At 38.2% G+C, this 23739-nt stretch overlaps 2 protein-coding genes across 4 annotated transcripts; one reads left to right on the plus strand and one right to left on the minus strand.

The window, feature by feature from the left end:
* Positions 1 to 1336: 1336 nt before the first annotated feature.
* On the plus strand, positions 1337 to 7050 carry LOC145466802 (trace amine-associated receptor 7d-like). Of its 2 annotated transcripts, none has more exons than XM_081450512.1 (3): positions 1337 to 1630; positions 2605 to 3389; positions 4647 to 7050. In XM_081450512.1, exons 2-3 carry the CDS (start codon positions 2699 to 2701, stop codon positions 5027 to 5029), a joined length of 1074 nt encoding a protein of 357 aa, XP_081306638.1. In that variant the 5' UTR covers positions 1337 to 1630; positions 2605 to 2698; the 3' UTR covers positions 5030 to 7050. The 2 variants fall into 2 exon arrangements, with proteins under 2 accessions (XP_081306638.1, XP_081306637.1); XM_081450511.1 differs by lacking the exon at positions 1337 to 1630 and adding an exon at positions 1645 to 2491.
* An 8381-nt stretch (positions 7051 to 15431) lies between these two features.
* On the minus strand, positions 15432 to 22343 carry LOC145466815 (uncharacterized). Of its 2 annotated transcripts, XM_081450525.1 has the most exons (4): positions 21888 to 22343; positions 20017 to 20340; positions 18663 to 18949; positions 15432 to 15740 (listed from the first exon to the last, which is right to left on the minus strand). In XM_081450525.1, exons 2-3 carry the CDS (start codon positions 20313 to 20315, stop codon positions 18670 to 18672), a joined length of 579 nt encoding a protein of 192 aa, XP_081306651.1. In that variant the 5' UTR covers positions 20316 to 20340; positions 21888 to 22343; the 3' UTR covers positions 15432 to 15740; positions 18663 to 18669. The 2 variants fall into 2 exon arrangements, with proteins under 2 accessions (XP_081306651.1, XP_081306652.1); XM_081450526.1 differs by lacking the exon at positions 21888 to 22343 and having other exon boundaries at positions 20017 to 20574.
* Between the last annotated feature and the right edge of the window lie 1396 nt (positions 22344 to 23739).

A 23739-nucleotide genomic window follows, 5' to 3' on the forward strand; every position in this document is an offset into this window, starting at 1 on the left:
CTCGAAAGTCAGAAAAAAAAAACTAGTATGAAAGATGAGCTTACTTTTCCTGTGAAAACTGAAATTATTAAACACGGTTGTCAACAAGTACTATGACTTGCTAGACAATTGCCTGGTAGATTAATGCTTTATCGTTCGTTTCCGGCGGCATCTCCAAATAATTTATTTCTCGCCATATAGTAACAGATAATATTATGTGGAAACCAAACTCAATAATTATTTGTTGAGAATTGTTAAGACTCTTTTGTTTTCGTGTGCCGCTTATAAATGTCTACCATGCTCGTGGATTACAGCTGCAGGGCAAATAGCGACGCTTCCGAAGTCTTTTCATTTTCCCTACACATTTTTCGTTTTCAGTTTCGATATCCTTTGTTTTTAATCTAAGAAAGATGTAGATCAAAATAAATAGTGACGTAAATAGCACTTTATTTTGATAACACTTGATTGCTCTAGATAACTTGACGGTCGAGGTCAGGCTGAGCTCATTTATGTTTTGATCGTTGAAATAAGACGCTAGCGTCGACCACTTGATGTAAATCAAGCCTCCAGTGACTCCAGTCGTGCCGAAAATCAGGCGTTTTTCAAATCAGAGTCGAAATTAGGATAATTTAAACACTAGTCCGAATATTTTTCACTCTAAGTTCTAATCACTAAACGATACTTGTAAAAATAAAGCAAAAAGTAAAATGGATTGAATGAGGCAAAATTTCATTTTGGCAAAACGTCTCTCGTTATATTTGTTGCTTTAGCTTTTCGTTGTTCTTGTGTGTTCTTTATACGACTTAGCAGAGAAAGAAATGGGAAATTGTGCGTAAAAAAAAAATCCATGAAGTAAAAAGGAACATAGCTCTTAGGTTGACATGCTGTTGTTTACTCTTTTTTTTTGGGTGTAAATTGTTTCTAACTCTGCCTCTGTGTTGTTTGGAATTCAATGCAACCTTTAATTTTTCTTATACAATGGTTCATTTATTTCTATTGTATTTCTACTGAATAATAATTGGAAATTATTTTTATGCGGCAAATTAAAATTACCTGCTTCATAGAACAACATAAGAGCCATTCTAGCCGTACGTGATACAAAGGTCATCAATTGTCAAGCATCTTAAACACGCTTAAACATTTCAATGCATTGTTCCTGCTGAGAATGGAACTTAAATTGTTTTCATTATTTATGGCCACAGTAGGCGGTGTGTTCCCACATCAGATTAAAAATCTATTATTCATTCATTTTCTAGAGATTGTTATTTGTGAAAGAAACCCTTTATTTTGCTTAAAAACCATAAGAAAATCCATTTAGTTTGCGATTACCGTTTTAAAAGTGCGTCCATGTCCGACACAGGCCCAAAAACGAGCAGATTGTAAGATGTAAGAGGAAGAGCTTAGTTCTTAAACGAGCTATGACGTAATTCACCGTTACAAAACGTCATTAAAATTCTCAGCTAAAATCAGTATTTATATTTCATGACCCTCGGGGATAAATAGTCAAAACAACACAGCAAAGTCGACCTGATTGAATTAATATTCCGTATGCTATTGTTTGCCGTTATTTTACGAGGTCGTTATCGGTAAATTGTGAATATACAATCAGGACGAAAGCATACTGTCTTGTGATTGATCGAAGAAAGATAAGGTAAGTAAGTAAGTTACTTGTTCGGTGTCAGTCAGGCACTCTTCTGAGGCGTAGCATTGGTCGTTACAATTATCTGTTGTCGAAGCCAAGCGTGAATATACATGTATGGCGGTGACATGGAATTGAATCAAACTTTAGGCTTATTGATAATCGCATTTTCACCAAGCAAGGATTTTAATTTTTTTTTTTTTTTTTTTTTGATTTATCATTTCAACAAGCACGGTACAGGCAAAGGATAGGTGTTGTCACGTCTACAGCGTTATATATGTTCGTCTTCAATGAGATCTTCAATTAGCAGTCAGACACGACCGTTTTAACAATAAATGAGTCAGTTTCAGCCTGTATTGGTGGACGTACTCCCTTGGTGCTGAAGCTAGTTGAAACTGTCATACATAATGCGAAAAACAAAGACTATATCGATCGATACAAACAATAAAGCGCAAACATGTGATCAGAATTTAGAGATCAACGATCTCGATCACGGTAGCCACTTGACTAACGAAAACAAATTCAAATAATATCTTTTGTTTCTGAACGATACTTAGCGTCAAAAATCGCATACGAGCTTCAGTCCGAGCCGCCTAAGACAAGACAAGATTACAATTGTAAGAAACTTGATATCATAAGAAACATTCAGGAAACGAAATGGACAGCAGATACCGTGCATACTCGAAATCGTTTTAATCGATATACTCTACTGCCCTTACACTGTGTGTTGTCGTCCTAAACAGCCTAATGTCTGCATTCTTTTGTAACAAATTGCGGTTTGACTAAAAAAAATTAATTATCTCCAGCAGAACTCCGGATGTTGCATGATAATCTGTGAGGAAAATGCTAACCAAACGGATAAATAGTGTACAGGTATTGACAGCTTACTGAATGGGGCTTTTATAACAATACCTCGAGCAATGTAAAACATGTTTATATCTTCGGTAGCCTAAAAGTTTATTTATATCTTTTATTTGTCTTTCCAGTGAGCCAACTGGCAAAATGCATTATCTTCCCTTGTGACCGCACCATCGAGATATCAGAACAGCCGTTCTTTAACTGGATCCATTCGAACCGCTCATGGCGTCACAAGCAAATTTTCACAGGTGGACTACAACGGAGAAATCAATTTTAGCAACGACGCTTGGAATCATAATTATCTTTGGAGTTTGCGGAAACTTGCTCGTTATTATCGCTATTCTCCGATTCAAACGACTCCGTCACTCTGTAAACAGCTATTTGATATTAAATCTGGCGATAAGTGACTTCCTAACAGCTTTCCTTCTCATGCCGTACCATATGGCTACCGTGCTAGACCTTAGCATCATCGCAGACGATGGATTACTTTGCAAAGTCGGAGGAATCTTATCATATCCGTTCTACATTTCTTCCACTGTAACACTGGTCATGTTGGCCATCGAAAGACACATTGCTGTGAGCGATCCACTAAGGTACATAAGTCGTGTCACCGCGAAAACGATCGCCATCATGGTTGCTTACTCTTGGCTTCAGAGCGTCTTGTTCGTCTTACTCTTCGCCTTCTTGGGCAATATAGAGTTTTCTACACAAAGTTTAGACTGTGGTGTGGTCTGGGAAGGCACTCCGTTGTGGCTCAGTGTTTTTGCGTTATTTATGATCATTATTTTGCCATTTTTAATTCTGCTGATAATGAGTCTGCGAGTTATGGTCATCGCTTTGAGGCAGAAGAGAAGAATAGACATCGAAAGATTTGGTGTTAACCGAACAAACAGAAAAAAGAGCATATTTCCAGGTTAGTCTTTTCTTTTCCAATGAATAAATATCGCTTATAAATAATCTCTCGGGCGGGATAGTTTGTTTGATAAACATCGTGTGTATGTTTGCCATTTCCTGTAAATTGTCCCTGAGTGAAACCGTTACGTCTGTTAAACAATCATGTGTGCTTACGGAGATAGAAGTGTGCAACCAAATTAACCTTTGTGTACATTTTGCCCAGTAAAATGTACAAAAATGTAAGTTAAAAAGCTGTTAAAACTATATAGTATTACACTGAACGTTCTGAACTGAACTGGGTGTCCTTACAGCTAAGGCGTGAATGATACGTAACGCCAACCCATAGGGAACAATGTGAGTTGAAATGATTGAACTTGTTTACTTAGTTCATGATGGAAGCGTGCTTTCATCCCCATCACGCTTGCAAGCCGAACTTCAAGTTCAAACAATTTCAGTCATCATTATTTATCTTATGTTAGTGTAGGAAAAGGTAGTTAAAATTTTGAAAATGACGAAAACAAATTTAGAATAACATTCTCGTGATTTGCTTTCATTGTTTTCAGTTGTGCACATTAATTATGATAATGTGTATGAACTTTGTATCATATTCCACGTTGAAGTGCATTTGCTTAGACCTGTTTAGTATTAGATCGCAGAAGACGTCAAAATGTGGTAAGAATACCAGTGACACACTCAGCTTAAGGTTCGTGTGCCGCTTTTCTCTTAACCTCCTTGACTTCACTAAATTTGTGATCTATTGCACAGACAGACGCACAGCAGCATGCATGGAATCTATTAGTTTTGTTGATCTAAAAAGCAATGTCGGGCCATGAAGTGCCCCATGAAATGCCTGCCTGTGGTGCATCATGGTAGTTGCATTCAATGTGACATGCCTTTGGCCTAGGGAAAGCCGTTACCATGACAACATGGAGGGAACATTTTGAAACACAAATAACAATATTTTTCGATTATCATTAGGCGGGTTTTGCATTTTGGAGTGTCAAACTCATCCCGAATATCTCAGTAATCCCGGCGATTTCTGAAGATTTCAATTCTGATCCGAAGTTTTACGAATATAGGACCCGAAGACGTTCCAAGAAACATAACATAGCGATAAGAGTTCCGACGACAATCGAAGATCTCCCAATGTCTTGGTAGTCAGTTTTATTTCTCTATGTATATTTATGTAGAAAGTGAAAGAGCAATCTGTAAATTTCTGCAAATCCCTGAATAGAACTCATACAGTAGCTCACACTATTTCCTCGTTGTCTTGCAGGTCTCGAGGGCAAGGCTACCGTCGCCATATTAGTTGTGATTTTTGTTTTCCTCATTCTATGGATACCATTCCTAATCACTCGTGGACTTATGGCGGTTACCCAGATTAGCATGCCGCCAATAGTGACCACTCTAGTTGTATGGATTTTGCATTTAAACTCTGTCCTAAACGTCGTCATCTACACACTGCGCAGGTCTGACTACAGACGAGCATTTGTGGCCGTCATGCGCTGTATATCGTTATCAAGATCACGTGACATTGAGCGTACTGCGACGTTAGGAACCGATTTCGAGCTCAGTGTTCGAGGGGTCAATTCAGAACGCAAATCTGTGGTGATAGCAGATATAAAGAGCTCTGCTTCTACAATAGCGGACGTTGGGTAAAGGAACATACCTACAATTCTGTGAAGTATGACCACGGGCTCCTTTCTTGAAAGTCCCGGTAAATAACGTTAACAGTCACGAAAAGCTGTTTTTTGTTTGCCGCGTTTACGTTCAAGATCTAGATATTAATAGTTTTGAAATTGAAACGATAAAAATATCAGAAAACGAAACAGAATGGACTGGTTTTAGCTAAAACCCGCACCACTATTCCGTTTTTTCAGTCAATGCAAATTAGAAAGAAATTGTTTTACTTTCCAAGATTAACACTTTGACACTGTTTAAGCAAGTAGGTCGTTAGATTATAAGACGACGACTCTAAGATGTCTAATAAAAAAAAAGTGAATGAACATTTTACTTCCTGTCAATGTGCTATCAATTTTCTCTCTTGTAAACTCCTCCAGCCTCTTTCGTAGACTCCCTCTTTAAGTTTAATATTTAATTAACCCGATCCCTTTCTATTACATGTACGTCCACTCACTTTGTCTCTTTCACTCTAATTTCGTGCGGTGAGGTGTAAAAATCATCCCGTTAAAGTGATAGTCTCTCAGCTAGCTTTTTTGAAATAATAACCTTTTCTTCCGTTTTTTCCTCATGTCACCTCATCCAGGAGAGTGGGCTCGATACCCCTCCTAACACAGCCGTTGTTAAAAGACGAAGACACACTATATGTGAGTTTGTTTAGGGAAGGTGAAAAAGAAATTGTTAAAGAAATACTAAAATGTAGTTTAGTTAACTGCGAAGATATTTTCAAAGATGGCTTTTAAAAAAATCGATACGTACATCTGAAAAACTTCCGTCAGATCAGATGGAATAACGTCTAAATTGAATCATGAAGAGTTTCATACGTCATCACACAGGGCTGGATCCAGTATTTTTCAAAAGTGGGGGGTGGCTTGTACCTTGAGGGCTCCCAAAACGACCAAAATGTTGCAATTTGAGATTTAGAACCTAATTGAAAACTGCCAACAATAATGGAACTCTACGATGTTAATTAATTGCTTCCCTTCCCCCGTTAAAATCCTTACCCTCCATGAGAGGTGATGACTGGGACTACTAAAAATGTCTTACCTGATCAAAGTACCTAGCTCCAGAAGACCTTTTTTTCAATAAAATGTCATCCGATGGTAATAATAATGTCCTTTGTTGAGAAGAGAGTGGCAAATGACCTAACTTTGTTAAATACATTACTGCGCTCATGCTGTCGTGAGTCCATCACTAGCAGCGTGCAACTCCCATACTAAGCTTATGTTACGGCATTTTTACAGACCGGTCTATTTTCAGGCTTCTTTTCCTGCGAAATAGGTCAATTCCGGTCTACCTGAGTCTTTGTCGTCCTTCTCTTTCCAGGTGCATTCTTTCCAGTTCATGTGCGAGGAAAGCTGAGGTGATCCTGAAGTTCCACTGTCACCTTTCTCTCCTCGCTGTCCTTTTAGACCGGCAGGACCCTGGGCTCCAGACTGTCCCTTATCTCCTTTCTATTTTGCCTCCACTACACATCCGGACACACTAGACAGTGATTAAATTGGGTGCGTTGGCCAGCCAAGCCATCGTCCCGTTTATTCCATCTCAGCATATAATACAAGCTATGAATAAAAAGACAATTGGTAAGTGCACCAAAGCCGGACACGAAAACCCTAAAACCAGCAAGTGGAGAAAATTGGGAACGTGTGCCCCCGACCAAGGCAGTGGTACAACCCTCGGGGTTTTAGGGTATCCTTGGTTAACATCAGTACCGTAGAATAATAAACCTAAGGCTCTATACAGCGATATAATAGCAATAAGAGAACTAAATAAACGTACAACAGTGGATTACAACTGATGATATTATTAAAAGAAAACCAAACTTAACCTAAACACGGCAAAGGCTGGCCATAGAATGTCTCACCTCGCCAACTGTCACCGATTACAAACTCAAATCCCACTATAGACTGCGCACCTCAAACTCGTACCCAGCCCTCTGGTCCGTGCCGGCAAAATAGTAATTTATGCTAATTTAAGATCATCACAAATTACATTTTCTTCTGCACCAGTTGGACCCTGGGATCCAGTCTTTCCCGGGCTGCCCTGGTCTCCTTTCGCTCCGTCACGTCCATCACGGCCAGGTGCCCCAGGGGAACCCGGCATGCCATGCATACCGGGGATACCATTTGTTCCTGGTTGTCCACCGTAGCACACTGAGACCTGTGTCAGAAGAAAAACTCATCACAGTAAGTTCTGTGAAGGTGCAAGCTATAATAAAGTGACAGGAAAAGTCTTGATGTACTTTAAATCCTCAAATTAGCGCCTGGGGTGCTTATTTCAAGTTTAGGAGAAGGCGGAGGGCGCTTATTCGAGGGGGGCGCTTAATCGACTGAGGGCGCTCGTTTCATTTTTCCCAAATCGTAACCTGGCACTGCGCGTAACTGAACAACATAAGCTGTTTATCGACACAAAAAGCTGATCCTAAAGTTTACATCGCGGCACCGATAGTATTTGAAATTTTTTTTTTCTATATAAGCTTAACGTGTTCGCAAACTGACACAAGAAATTGTAGGATGCAACTTCGAAGAAAACTGAAAAACTTGTTTCCTGTGTTGTTAAGTTGAAAATTACTAATGACTGTATAAAAAAGGCTGGACGAGAGTGATTAAACACGACGAAAACTATACAAAAATGTACCTCCTTTGTTTTCTAATTACTCGTCCACAAAATGGGGCCATGGGAACGGCGCGCTAGGTCTTCGTCAATTTATCAGAGAACAATTTCCAGAACAATTATTTTTAGCAGCGATAATAATCATCTGTACTATATCTCGTTCATTTTTTCTTTCCTTTTTCTTCTTTCTTTACGCACACACTATATAGGGAGCTAGGCACTTTGATATCACATGGTTTGCTGCTGACATTTTTGACGGTCCCAGAAGCCAGGGTTATCAGGACAAAAATCAGTGCAAAAAAGATGATCAGCGAGCTCAGTAGTAAACAACGCGATCCTTTTGATATCGTTTAACTTGCAGCCGATAAAAAGGTAAGAGAAGTGTCAAAAAAAAATAATAGTAATAAATGGTCAGCAGCATTTAACGGTGCCATTGCGATATTGGTTTCTTTTGATGGCTTTACTCTGTTGGAGGCTACAGAAATGTATTAAGTTGTTGATTTAACCGCCAATAACAAAATAAAACTGTGACGTAACACATACATTGTTCTATAAGTTCCATTTAAGCTTTCGTTATTTTTTCATGTAGTAGTACAGAAAGAGATGCTGAGTACTAGTGGCTGTCGAGAGCTGTTGTAAGGGTTAAGAGCGATCATATGTGTTTCCGCGTTGCTTTTCTTTGAGCATGAATTGGAGTATCGGGCAAGTCTATTAGAGACTTAACAAGATTAAACGTAGAACTTGTGAAACTTACCAGAGAATGTCGAGGAAAAGGTTGTTGTTATTCATCGTGGTAGATGCATTAATAAAGTGTATTATCGTTTGTCTCACGATGTAGTCACTTGAGATGTAGATCGCGACGTTTCGACTGCTTACTGCTAGTCTTCTTCAGGCGATAAGGTCGACTGATTGCACGGTATCATTTATATCACAAAGGTCGGCTGTGATTGGGGCATTTCGATCCTCCTATTGTTCCATTGTTCCGGCGAGTAGCTGTTCCCTCAGTGGTCCGCTGTTGTACCGTTCTCCTGTTGTTGTGTTTCTTGATCGTGGGTATCCATGCTTCAGGAATTTCAATTCCACTGTCCCTGTTGATGTTGTTAGGGTGAAGTCTTATGTGAATAGCTTCCTTGACCCTACGTGTGTACCAGTGAGGATCTCGATCAATAAACTTGACCTCATTCCAGATAGGATAGTGGCCGGTCCCGTGGGTGTGTTCAGAAACGGCGGAGGTCTGGGTACGGGCGAGTCGTATATCCCTGTCGTGTTCTTTGATCCTCTCCTGCATAGATCTCCCTGTTTCCCCGATGTAGACTTTGCCGCACTCACAGGGAATCCTGTAGACAACACCATCTTGTTTAGCCGGGTTGACGGTGTCCTTTGGTCGCACTAAGTGTGACCGAAGTGTCGTGTCGGACTTAAAGACGGTGCGAATGCCTTGTTGTTCTAGGCAGCGGCGGAGAGGTAAAAGGTAAAACGGCGGTGGATTTAAATTCCGCGACAGGCTCTCTTCTTGGGGTTGTTCGTGCCTTTGTGATCTTCTGTACAAAAGAGGAGGGATATCCGTTAGAAACAGGTACAGATGACAGATGTTTCTTCTCTCCAGCGATTACTGATGGTTTGGTGACGAGACGTTTAGCCCGGTCGTACAGACACTTCACAATACCGCGCTTTACTGACTGAGGGTGGTGTGAATCATACGCTAGGTACTGATCAGTATGTGTTGGTTTCCTGTAGACGCTGGTGGTAAGGCGGCCATCCGGTTCTCTGTAAACTGACGTGTCGAGAAAGGCGATCTTGTTGTTGTTCTCGATCTCCATGGTGAAACGGATTGATGGTTGGAGGATCGAAATGCACCAATCACAGCCGACCTTTGTGATATAAATGATACCGTGCAATCAGTCGACCTTATCGCCTGAAGAAGACTAGCAGTAAGCAGTCGAAACGTCGCGATCTACATCTTAAGTGACTACATCGTGAGACAAACGATAATACACTTTATTATTACCAGAGAATGAGGATTAGGCGAGAAAGAAATATTGCTTCCTTAAATCTTTTCAGTTTCAACTTGACTAACCCAAGCAAGAGAAAATAATGCCTTTGCAGTTAGTAAAGTTGGTCGATAAAGTGCTTACCTTCCTTAAGTGTGGCAATATATCAGAACTTTTACAAGTTTTACTGTTGATGAAGCTGCATGTGAAAACACGTTTACTAGCTAACTACGTCATGCAAGGGTGGAACGTCGAGCACTCTCATTGGTCAGAACATTTTCTAAATTGATTACTGACGTAAGTGTGACATTAATGTAAATTTGTTCTGTTTTCACAAGTTTCACGTTAAATCGAGTTTTAGAACCGTCTACGTGTTGTCAACCAAAATAACACATTTGAAAAATGCGCAATGACGATGAGCCAACCTTCTCTACTTTTTGAGTTACAGGCGCCTTGAGAAGGCATCTAAAAATGATGTAGACTATTACCTAAAACCTTTTAAAATAATGATAACGATCCCTTTTCTTGGATTGTTGTTATTTTAAGGCTCAGTTTCCTAAAAAACTTACATTTTTATCCATTTAAAGTTTATTTTCTTAATAATAAGAACGCGTTTTAAGTTATAAACTCAAGCCGTCAATCTGAACCTATTATTCAGACAATTATTGGTACTAACATAACTTAGTTTCTAAATTATATTCTTTCTTTCTGCCAAAAATGCAGATACAACATCTTGAAATCACTTTAGAACAAAAAACCCTGTAATCAGTAAGCAAAGTGTTTTAAAAAGAACGAGTAGGATAGGAAAATGACAACACAAAAATTAATCTGGTTGAGACAGTTCCGATTCTCCGATGATTATAACTCTATTTCTGTTTTCGTGTCTTCTTTGGTCGCATACAAAGCATCCAAATTCAACAATGAAGAGGAAGGTTTTCTTTGAAGCGCAAAGAAGAATCGATTTTTAAACACTTGCACCAATCTTTCTTTTTACACATGGGCAGTTACTCTCCTTCAGAGCCATGAAAACTGTAGATTAGATTTTAGTACGTCCAAGGGCTTCTCCTGGACGCAATTGGAACGCCTGGCTCAGTGGGGGCAGAAGGGACTGGAGGAATTTTGTTATTGGCCTGCGCTCTAAAATGGACTAGACAGGCTTCAGATCAGATCAGATTTAGAGCGAAAAAAGCGAGTTCAGTGGGATAATTTTGCTTTTCACAAAAAGTATATCGTTCACCAAACATATTACCGCCAAATCATCGGATAACATCAATAGAACTGATCTCGTTTTACCTTGAAATATAACGAGAGTACGATTTTAATCCCACTTTGTATTAAGCCTTGCTGCTTGAAATAATAAAAGCAACTTTTAAAGAAGCGTTGATGCTTAGCTGATGAGCGCAAAATGTAGTTTTATTTGAAACCTTTGATTCTTTTAGTATTATTTTTTTGGTTGTTTGTTCCACAAAGACAAAAGCTTAAAGACACTGATATATTATGCCGTTTTGGGGAAAATAAAAGCTTAAAAATTAAAAACTCTAGCTAGACATGCAGTTAATTAAATCACTTACCTTTGAAGCAACTAAGCGTCTGTGTCGTCTGAATGGAATAAAAAGCTAAACAAGGAAAAGAAGAACGAGTGTTAGATTTCGCAATTTTAAAACAAGGAAAGAATCTAAAATATTACTATCAATTTACATCTCACACTTATACAGTCCTTTCTCCTCGACGTTCAGAACTAAAATGATTTCCTTGTTTGTTAGTCAGGCAAACTATTTTGCTTTGTTTATTGGTGTAAGGTTCGCTTAAGAACAAGTTTGTGGAACGGCAAACATAGTTCAATTATAATTTTCATTTTCACAAGCAATGCTATTCGCTAAAACTGTTTGCTTCTTGCCATTTGTCCAATGAGAAGACGTGTTATGTTTTCACATTTGCTCAGTCTGTTTACTTGTTCATATTCTTTTACGAATGAGTGCGAGTCGCAATTGTTCCTGTTTTATTTTTTTGTTGCAACTCCACGTAGTTTTTTCAGCCCAAAGGCAACATTTACTTACTTTTACTGTTGTGTTTACACTCCGAAACGAGTCCTTAGTAATATAATGGTTCTAGCACATGTACCTGTGATGGAACAAGGTCCAAATTCAGACTCTGAACAATGCAACTTCCATCTGTTTTAATTAATCTCTAAAATAAAATAAAGTCAAGCTGCGCAGAGTGTGAAGCTACTTTTATGCCTAGGCATCAGTTAATACAATTAATACGCAAAGTTTGTTAAATGAAATTAGGAAAATTGAAGGAAGGTGACTTCTTGTCGCAAAGTTTAAATCAAGACGAGTGTGTTATTATAGAGGTAGAACTACTTTGCCTTAAATCTCGGCTCAAGTGTGTGCACTGTTTACCGGAAAAGTTGAGTTTAGTGTACTTAACTGATAAATTGTTTTCCACCTGTTGAATGAGTTAAAATAAGACTAAGCTTGGTAGGTGAATCGTAGACTTATATAGTTTGCGCAATTTTGAAGTCTTGGATAAGAGTTCTGGAAAGTCAGTCAGTTATCAACTTATTTTTCGACGATTTCTCAGCTATCGGTTAAAATTTCAGCTTATTTCTCAGCCATATATGAATAAATTTTTAAAGATTACTAATCGAAGCTATTAATTAATGAGCGGGTCCTTTCTTTAGTAGTTGTTACAGACCTACTCAATAATGTGAACGATAAGTATATTTGACAAAATTAAAGTTAATTACGTCGGAAGCATACGTTTCAATTCTGCAGCAAAAATAACTTTAACACTCTGAAGACGTTGAAGGAGAATCCTTAACATGTAAAATAAATACATACATGTATGTGAACATAACTTTACTCTTTTTGAAATATTAGAAATCTATAGCTGACGGCCGCTAAATCATGTAGCATAAAAGTGCACTCGTCGCCTGTTTTCGCAAAATGCTGTCTGCAAATCAATTTATTTATATTTTCAGAATCGTTAGCACGAATTTAGAGTGTTTTTTCCCCCCTTTTCTGGTGACGTACTATTTTAGCGACATGCAGGCTTCTCAGTTAACACTAGATCATTTACCTTTGGGTTGATTTAGTCTCTGGGTCTCGTCTTATGAGCGTGCACAGAAAGCTAAACAGTAGAACAAAATAACTGACGTTAGGTTTATCGTTAACACCAGTAAAAAAAAAATTAAATCAAAAAATAGTAATAGAATTGAAACTTAGATCGCTGATTTCTCCGAGCTAGGAAACTAAGTTCTAAATCAATTAACACTCAGCGAATTTTCCAACCACACTTTTTCTCTCTTCCTCGGTTTGTTTAGCGTGGTTCTCGTCAGAACAAGTCTGTGAAACACCCAATGTGTTAGGTACATTTTTAGTTATTTTTCTAACACGCAATGCTATTAGCCATCTATGCACGACGGTTTGTTTAGCCGTGGATTTGTCCAATAGGATGAAGCTTTTTATTCTGTCAATTGCTGTAAGGCAATTTCAAACAAACCAAAGGCGTGAATCACTCTTTATCTTTTTTTGACGATAAACAAAAAATAATTGAGTCGCTGTTTAAAATAAATCGCTGCCCAAAAGTTAACGCCAGCTCAGTTGATATTTACTCAGAAATACAATGCATTAATTCCATCCGTAGGAATACTTCTTCTACAAAATCCGAGTCCAAAAACTTGATATTATGGAGGTAATCTAATTATCCGCTCACCTTCAAGTGTGTTAATATTGGGTCTTTAACGGCATAAAAATATATTCCTGGCATAGTTGTACTAGAATTAGATTTGAAAACAGATCTGCTGACCAAAAACAAACACAAACACAGTCACCTCATTGCACTGTGGATGAGGAACAGTTACCCACCACACAGTTCTGTTCCATTTTTCTTGTAGATTGATATTTCTTCAAAGAAATAATAGAGATCCAGAATATTCTCACAAATTTGATCGCAACAATCTAGCAAACACAGATACTCGCTAGTGCAGTCACTGGTGACTGTAAACATTTTTTCACAAATTTCTGTTCCGTCGCGATCAGTATTTCGGTTCTGGTGCTTCGCGTCTTGTTCGATACCAATGGAAATAGAACAGAAAACACTAAAAGCTTCGCTACTAAAAAATCAGTTCCCCTACTTAACTGGATTTGATGATAGAAATCACTTGCAGATCTATGTTATCATTGAAGAATTATATTTTTTTGCATTGCAAAGTGAATGAATTCAAGCAAATCTCGATTAATAGTGTGTGCATTCGTGTAAACATACACTTAAGATATGCTGTGGAATGGTGTAAGAACTTTTTCACTTTATTTGAATTCGAAGCGGGTGACATCGAGAAGGCGAAATATAATTGCTTGAACGCGACCGTACCTGTATCTGCTACCTGAAGTTTTGGACACATCGAACCGCCCACCTGAAATGGTGATCTTCATATCCAAACCTTAAAGAAGAATCTGATCTTGTCTCTACCTTTTCACCGTTGAACACAAACCCATCGTTTTGAATAACTTAAGTTCACTACTGACATTTCTGGCAAAATTGTTTGCGATAACTCTGTCCATAATCCAATGAAAGATGGGTTTTTTTCGTTTTGTGTACTTTTTTCACACCAAAACGTCAAGTTACTTGAAAATCGAAACTAGTAGTGAACAATGGACAACAATAAAATGCGTTTAGACCCTATTTTAGCCATTTCCTTGCTCCTTATGATTAAACAACTTTTTGTTTTGTGCGTTTGTCATCGTCAAGAATGAGATGTTATCATAAAAGTAATAATCGATACAACTGAGCAAACATTCGTCGGATCAGACGGAATAACGTCAGAATTGAACCATGAAGAGTTTCATACTTCATCAAAGCAAGTACTGACCAAAATAAATACTACCCTCTTACTAACCGAACTCGAGGGCCCCCCTGGGGAGGACGTGGTAGAAAGGACCGAGCGCAGCGAGTTCCGTACAAAAACGACCGGGGCCAATATTCCACAGTACGGCTCGAGCAAGCTAGGTTAGTAAGTCGAGATTGAATAATCGATTTTCGCCTTTGGAACGCGAGTTTTAATGAAAATAACTGCCTTTCACAGGCTAACATTGTTATCCTTTCATTGAATATCACATTTCGAGCAAAACAAATTCGAGCGTCGAGTTTAGCAGAAATATGGCGCTACGAACCTCTACGATCTCCCACCGCTGACCGCTACGAAGTCAAAACGTAGGACATGCAGATTCGTTTTCCCACGGGCTTCGACATGATGTGACATCGTTTGGATATGTTTTTGAGTATCTATCTTTCTTTCTCATACAACCAGGCACAGTTTTCAACGAATGTGCCAAAGGGTTGTTTTCGAAGAATCTTGCAGGATTTTGAACGGTTTCCGAAAGGTTTTAAGCCAATAAAATGCACATGAGACTCCCATATGTAAAGGACGGGGGTGCTCGTGGCACCTTGTAGGGTTTAAAAACGCGGTTTTGGTACCTCTTAGCGTGTTCAGCTTAAAAATATTAACATTTGCAGTACCTTCTAGGGTATTTGAGCCGACAAAATGCGACGAGAGATAGTGTGTTGTTTCAGAATTGGTACCTTTTAGGGGTGAAAAAATTTCAAGCTACGCCCACAAAACAGGATTTTGGTACTTCTTAGGTTTTTTTCTTTTTTTGTTTTTTTTCAAAATTTCCAACAAGCGCCCCCGTCCTTTTTATATGGGAGTCTCTCCCCGGGAGACAACTGCAGAAAGGCAATTGCCTCGGTGAGATTAGTTTCAAGAAGATCACCTCCAGGCCCAGTTCAGAGGGATGTAGCTGGTTGACAATCAAGTTATCGGTTATCGAATTAGAACACAGAATGGTCGTAGTCGTAGTCACGTGGCAAATGCGTTCGAGAAGTTGAAGAAACTTTAACAAGAATAAAACGTTGGACAAATGAATGTTATTATTTTCGGTTTTATTCAGTAACCTGAACTAACTTATGCACCAGCTCAAGTGTGCTTGTTTCAAATTGTAATTCTTATCTCAAACTATAATTAGCCCTTATTTTCACAGCCAAGTAAATGTGGTCCCCATCTGTTTCCAGGCTTTTTTGTAGATCTGCAAGAGGAACAGTAAGTAGCATTAATTTTGCATTTTATAAGGCGCCGCGCATTACAATGGCTCAGAGTAACACATCGGTTTATTGATTAAGATATTTGGGTATATATAGGTAGTTGCTAAGACACGAGACAATGTGACGATATGGATGCCAGAATAACGACCGCTCAACTCAACAACGGCTGGGAATTTATGCCGTACCAATGTTGTAGCATTACTTGATAAACGCTAATACTATTGATCCGTTAAAGCTTAGCTGATGGAAAAGTGCTGAAAACTATTTCCAGCCTCCTTAAGTAGCCGTTCCTTTGATCTACGTGAACGTTACATCAGAATATCGATTTCGGATAACAATTTTGCCTTTGAAAATCGACATTGTCATGACAAAAATAAACAAAAACTTGAAATCAGAAAACCTTCAATTTTGGGAGATCCAGTATTACACTGTGATAAAACACTCCGGACATATGAGAACACTCGAGAAATGTAGAAATGTTTTCTACATTACCCTCGCGTTCTCAAATGCCCGTCGTGGTTTATCACAGTGTAATACACGGCTTAGGCTTCTTTATTTGTTTTAAAATGAAGTAAATTTTGAGCCGGACATGCTGGCAATAAAGCCTCGTAAAACACACATAACTTCTTGCAGAAATATTATTGGATCGAACATACAACTAGTGTTGTTTTTGTTGTGTTTTGGCTGGTTTTGCCATTTAGGGAAGGAATAATTTTTATACAGTTTAGTTCAAAACATATAATTGTATTGTATTTACAACACAAAAACTTATATTCTTTTCATAATCTCGGCCTTGAGTTTATTCTTAAAATATTCATAAAATGTAACAACTTTTAGTGTCTTATCATGCCACACGGCAAAAACTGTTGAGGCTGATAGTTACTCATGCCCACTCCCGAGACAATAAAACATTCTTTTAAACAAACTTTAATTTTAGCACTTTTAGCATTCTTTTGAACATTCTTGATAAGTGCGGTAATTTTTAATTTATGCGAATTTCTCTCTATACAGGAGCCATAATCGGGGACGGAGACCGTAAGCGCGCGCCATTTCTAGTATTGGGGTTGTCCCCATGATATGGGACAATAATTCTATTTTCAGAACAAATTGCGCCATCGCCTGCGGCACACGCGCGTACATGCTGCGAGGATTTTTGCGGATGTCGCGCGGGGGAAATGGCGTCCGAAATTCCCGAAATTTTTCATGTTTTTCGCTCACAACTCAACGCGTTTACGTCTGTTGGAATTTTGCTTAAGTATTTTCGTCGTAAGCTGCTCCAGTTTGAGTAAAGTAAGAGAGTGTCGAATTTAGGTATGTTCCGCTGTAAGCTTATATATATCGCTGACCAAGTTGTGTTCCGACGGATGCTTCTTTTGCATGAGCTGTACATTCCTCCACTTTAAATTTCACATATGTTGAAGATTAACAGCTTTTCCATTACATAGCAAAAACTAGCTGGATATATTTAGATATAGCAGAGCTTCAGGGCTTCATAGTTTCCTAGCTCCTCTTGCCACACGCTTGCGAGGAATTTGTCAGTCTATCGCGACCGAAAAGTAAAACAAAATAATTGCTAGTTTGAGTTTCGCCTGAATTATAAGCAATGCTTGATGTTTCATCAAGGCCCAATAACTTTACGCCCGTAGATACTGCTCAGTTTTATTCGTGTAAAAATCCAGTAAATTCTCTGTTGTCGATGAATGAGAGAGCCCGCCGATGCGTGTTTTTGTACAGTCAGTAAACATCACAAATTGTACTTCCACCGCACTTTCGTGTGAAAGCGTACATCGAACTCAAACAATAACTCTATAGTTTTTAAATATGTTTAAGATTGATAAATGTTTGAGAGCATATTAAAAGCTAAGCTGAAAATATGTGAATAAAGCAGAAATAATCAGCAAATTTACTATGACGCTCTCTTTAATCGACTTTGAATAACGATTCCGATTTTGTTGATCGAGTTATCAAAACTCCTTGTCTATTTTCATTTTCGCAGCGTAAAACTTCACTATGCTTATGTTGAAGAAACACTCATGATGTTAGTAGCCTTTTTCGCGTTCGTGAAATTTGTTACAGCATCTCAGCACAAAAGATAACGAAAGAAATCTTTGTCAAGATTTGTTGACAATTGAAAACACCGACTCGGACTTGAAAGTGCGCGAGCTGCACTATGCAAATGAGCTAATTGTACGCGTCAGACTTTCCTTTCAAAAACTTTTGCAAACTCACCAAACAAGCAGAAACAATAAGAAACCGTCAAAATAGGTTTTGGTTATGATGAACCATTGTCTGAGTAACTCACAAATTAACTCGATACCAGAGTAGAGAGTTTTTCTTGCTATACTGTTAAGTCAGAACAAACGCAAAAACATACGCGTAAGCTTACAACTAGCGCGAGCAGATCTTATTATTCATTCCCAGCGCGAGATTGAAGTCTTGTTTTCGACCCTGAAAAACCCACCTTTTCCGTTAGCTCAGAGCATAAAACTACATATAAGCGCCCTGGTTCGTATTCCCTGCCTTATTCCCTGCCATCGCTGTGAAAAATACGCAAGAGAATCTCTCAACTCTCACCATTTGATCATTGTCCCGTATCATGGGTGCGCGCGAATCCCGAGACTTACGGTCTCCGTCCCCGATTATGGCCCCTGCTCTATATCATTCTTTTAAACAAGATTAATTCAATAATAATTCGAATCAACAAATTTTTAGAAACGGATTTGACTAAAAAAGTTAACGTTAAAAAACAACTTAGTCAAATAATAATAAAACTAATAATACTACTAATAATAATAACGTGCGAAAAACAATTGTCGTTGACTTTATTTACCTATTTTATCATGATCAATCCTGGTAACAGATCCGCGATATTTTTTTAAAAAGGAAAGAGTGTCGAAATAACTTACCAGTAGTTTATATCATGCGGCAGCATCTAAATTTTTCAATACAATGAAGGAAGTCACAATTGCCCTTGTAGAAACCAGTCATCAAATAGCCTGCCCTAGCACATTCGCTCCAGCCCTTACTGTCGAACGATGTAGAAACATCTTCGTCGTAACAATCTCCATATCTGTCGGGGTGCTGCTGTGGACGACAGCATCTTGCCCGTTCAATATCCATCAGCATAACCCCCATGCTGATATAGAGGCCAGACAAGTAATAACCACTGGGACATAGCGCCCAGACATTATCGCTGGAAAAAGAAAACAATAAAGTACCAAATTGCGTATCACAGAGGCGCGATTCATACTGTTTTTAACCAAATATGATAAAAATAATATCATATAGGATGAGTAAAAGCACACTCAAAAACATGTTTTTCGGTAAACAATTGAAAGTCAAGCAGAACACTGCCAAGATTGAAGCGGAGATTTACTTTGATTTCAGGTTGAGGTGAATTTTTTTCAAAGTGAGAAAACTAGTGTCCAGGTCCCTTTAATCAACCTAAACTCATGATCAACCCAATCTACGGTATTTCTTGACTGCCAAAAATTTTAACAGCGTTAACACCTCAGCATAACATCGCTCTTAATCTAATTGCTACAGAATCGGGATTGAGGCCTAATATGACACTTAATTAGTCACCAAAGAGATATGTAAAGTTAAATAGAATCAGGGAAATAATTATATGGTATATTCAACCAAACTTTTATGTTTTGAGACGACGAAACAAAATGATTACAAATCATTCCACCCACCCCTTCAACTATATCAAATTGTAAAAAATGAGTTAGCGACATTCAATGACTATGATTGGTACCAAAGCAGAGATTCTGTAAACCTCTGTGTTGAAAATTAATGTATCATTCTAATAGAAATAAAGTCATGGCCTGTATTGCCCCTGCGTGGTCCTTTGCCGGACATGCAGCAGAAATCTAAAACGCGGAACTGCGAGCTGTTGTTGATTTCAAGTTGTCTTCCGAGAACAAAAAATACGTTTCTCAGGCTATTATTTCTGTAAACATCTGAGAAGCTGTTGGGAGGCGAGCGGTCATGTCAGGTTAGGATGACAGGATACGAGAGAACATCGCAGATGTTTCCAGGTCATTTCAATGTCATTTAGAATACGTCTGATATTTATATCCTCAAGAGGTAAAAACGAGATAAATTAAGGATAAAAACGCATGCACGCTGCACTTATTCTTGAGACTCCTACTTAGCTTTCAGGAATGTTCATAACACGTATCAGTTCAAATCCAGTGTAGGGTTTCAATCAAGCACTTTCTTTAAATAATAACAAAAGCTTCCTTAAATACTCACCCATCCAACGTGTATTGCCAATTTGCAGTTAAGCAGGTCACAGTGTAAGGTGCCGAGTTGTACCTTGGTATAGTGGCTGGGCAGCATTCTGCTTCTTCAAGGAGCAAAATGGGATCATAGTCTGGTTGTTGTTCACTCCTGTTAAATGCTTTTATGAATCTGTCATATCGACAGACAGACCAACCTTGCACGTCCATGCTGTGCAACCAGTTGGCAACTTCACAACCCGTGGTTAGCGTGCTGACAGTCTGGGGCATCAATAGCATGCTGACAAGTTGAAGAACGAACACAAACTGCATATTTTAATCGCTTTCTTAGACGTTTCTGCAACACCAAACAAAGAACACGACTGGTAGTAAATTCTGAAGAAAAAAAATAAAATTGTTTACTAGTTGAATTAAGGGTCTTCTCTTGCATTTTGAGAAGCCCGGTTGCCGATTGTGAAGCATTGAATACGCTTGTTACGATTCCATTTTTATTTATGCTGGAAATGCATCGCAGGCTGAATGCTTCCCAAAGACAAGAATACATAAATGATTCCTATTTGAGAAAGGTCCTAAGCTCTAATACATCATCAGATCCGGCTGAGAAAAACATAGTGGATTAAGAACTGTTTAAGTACAAGTTCTGTTGCCAGTTTAATAAATATGCCTTCGCGTGGAAATGAAAGGTGCTTTAATTATTCTCTTTAAAGTTTGTGATTCTTAATTAAAAATTGTACTAACTACAGGGATTTCTTTGTTACACAAAGTGACTGACAGCAGGGAGAACCTTGCCTTGAAGGAAGCGTACGTGGCACAAGTACAAAGTTCAGTACAAGCGAATAAAGAACAAAGAAATTGTCTGAGAGCAACTGTACACGGAGGTACAATTATCATATATTATAAATTACCAAAAATTATTATAGAAGGACAGACCAAGCAAAATTCGGAAATTAAAACTTGAAGAAAAAGGGCAAAAAAACTCCGAAGTTGGCTTGTAGAAAGATCTCAAAATCTTAAAATATATACGTTTAAAAGTAGAATGACTGATAAAGGGTAAATCTTCCCGTAACAAGTTGTTTCAGCTGCCTAGCTAACACCTATACATAAGCTGTGCGTCGAAAACATTTTCCATGGTGAAAAGCCGATATCTTCACTGTTATCCCTCGGCCTTTGTTTTTTGTTTATTTTCTCTTGGAAAATCTTTGTTTTTAGAGAATTCCCGACCCTCAATCATCGAGAATTTATACTGCTGTTGACCTCAAAGGACTCGACAGAATTACGACTGACGACTTCTCAATATTAGGTTCGTTAAAATCTTCTCTGTCTTTATGTACAACAAAAGTTGTACTTTGTCAAAGGAATCGATCTGACGATCGGATTTCGATAGGAGCGCTCTCTTCCTCTTATGGTCGGCGTTTGGTTCAAGGAATCATTTACAAGTACAAGTACGTGTAAGCTAACGTGCATAAGGGGCGGGAAAACGTGTGCGAAGAAGTGGATCGATTTTATTAAAACAGTCATTAAGCGTAATTGCATAGAAATGAAAAAAACAGTACATATGCAGATTTCTTTCGAAAGCCAACTGAAAACCGCTCTTTGAAAAGGCCAGTTCCTTTCTTTCCTGATGTAAAAACTTTGTGTTGAGAGAATTCCTGACTCTCAATCAGCGAGAAATTGCGAGGTTGTTTACCCTAAAGTATTCGATTGACAGAATTGCGAAAACTTCTCACTGTTGCCGGGTTCGTCTTTCTAGGAAACGATCGGGTTTTAATAAGAGCTACTCTCTTCCTCTCATCGCTGGCGTTTGACTCACGGAATCATGGGCAGATGTATCAACTAGCTAACTGTTATGAAAAAATGCAAAATACGGCTACTAAGGTAACTTACCCACCAAAGTTCGCCTGTTCAATTCCGTTGAAGTCACTGCTCGAAGTATGATAATCTTAGGTTCGCTCTCCTTGAAGAAATGAAAGTGATGAATCCTTTATATCCTTTTAAGACGTCTTCAACATTTACCTTAACCACTGAATTTAATTGCCAGCTGTCATAAAATGAGAACAAATAATTTTTCAGTAACGCCTGAGGCTGCAGCTGTCTACGTAGCACTGGAGCTCAAATTAGCGCATGGGTAGCTGCATTGTCTATAGGGTAGGCTGCTCAATATTTACTGAATGAAACATGGCTGTCGAAAGACAAAAACTGGAAATTTGAACCCATAATGTAAATTTTCACGAAAGTAACACTATCCAGAAAACAGAGCAAAGACCAAATCTAATTCGTGAATCTCTTAGCTCCCGTTTAGGTTACTAGAGTGTATGAAAGTAATGCTTAAAGCTCATCATCTTAAACAAAGGACTACTACAAAATACTACGAAGTGGGGTCACCAGGCAGATTTGTCAGCTTTTACCTAGGAAATTAACCATTTGATTCGGAATTTTCTGGATCAGACAGGACTTTGAAGCAGACAAGACATGGCTGTTTAAATGAACATTAAAAAAATATTTTCTATATATCGAGATAACCTCTTTTTAAGCAGCATTTAAAATGAGTACTTTTTGGTGGGAAAGTTGTGACAAATTGGTTTTCCTCGTTTCAATCGCAGATTGTATCTTATCTTTGAAATAATTACTTTGCGCAAAGTGATTGTCATAATTACACTAAACACTAGTTTGTCTAGCCAGGAATTTTAGATATCCTTATTTACATGAAAACGCTCCCTTTTACATGAAAATGCTCCCTTCTCGAGTTGTAGAAGATTGAAGGGTCTTTTATTACATAACAGTGTAGTACTGAGGAAACTGGCTATAATACTCTGAGCTGTACTAATTTTGCAAAGTGGACCGTCAATATCAGGGTATTTCTTAATAGCTGGGCAAAATAACTAACTAAAACAACAGCTGTAACCTGATCTTTGTCAACGTCATTCTCACAACCGGTGATGTTAAAAGTAATGATATGTATGAAAATGGTATAACTCCTGGGTAGAATGTTCCCAACGAAGCTATTAACAAAAGCTCGACTAATATCTATTGTAAGCTAGCGTAGGCTTCTTAATATTCACTGACTGAAATATGTTTGTCGAAAGACAAAAATTGAATATTTACTACCCATAACATAAATTTTAAAGAAAGTAAGACTAGCCAGAAAAGGCTACAACCATTCCTGAATATTTCAAGTTAGTATTGTGCATGAAAATCACGAGTAAAGCTCACCATTTGAACTCAAAGAATTACAAAATACTACGAAGTGGAATCACCAGGCTTTTACCTAGGGAATTACCCATTTAACTTGGAATTTTGTGGATTAGACAGGAGTTTTGAGGATACAAAACGTGATTGTTTAACTAAATACTAAGATATATTCTCCATGTATCGAAAATAACCTTTTTTTGTGAATCTCAATCCCAGACATCAGTCCGATGTGTGAGATAACTACTGTAATTTTTGTTTTTCGTTTCTGTTGTATAATTGTATCTATAAAACAATTATTTTGCGCAAAGTGATTGTCATTATCAAATCAAACACCAGTTTGTCTAGCTAAGTATTTAGATAACCTGCTACTGCCCAGTGGCTGTCTGACTAAAAAGGTTCTTATTAGCTTAACAAAATACGAAGTTGACAGCCGCAAAAACTGAGAGAAAAACGTTGACAAAGATTAGATTACAGTTATAGCTAAATTTTTCTAGAGTGGGGACAGAAAAATGTATTTTTTTGCTAAGCTATTTAGAAATACCGTTAT

This window comes from Orbicella franksi, chromosome 13, assembly GCF_964199315.1.
Source record: "Orbicella franksi chromosome 13, jaOrbFran1.1, whole genome shotgun sequence".
Taxonomy (NCBI): Eukaryota; Metazoa; Cnidaria; class Anthozoa; order Scleractinia; family Merulinidae; genus Orbicella; species Orbicella franksi.

Excerpts from the sequence above, each read along its gene's own strand:
- LOC145466815 (XM_081450525.1), bottom strand. The coding sequence starts at position 20,315 with ATGCAGTTTGTGTTCGTTCTTCAACTTGTCAGCATGCTATTGATGCCC. Across the intron at positions 18,950-20,016 it reads TGGCAATACACGTTGGATGG|CGATAATGTCTGGGCGCTAT; the intron begins GTGAGTATTTAA and ends TTCTTTTTCCAG.
- LOC145466802 (XM_081450512.1), top strand. The coding sequence starts at position 2,699 with ATGGCGTCACAAGCAAATTTTCACAGGTGGACTACAACGGAGAAATCA. Across the intron at positions 3,390-4,646 it reads AAAAAAGAGCATATTTCCAG|GTCTCGAGGGCAAGGCTACC; the intron begins GTTAGTCTTTTC and ends GTTGTCTTGCAG.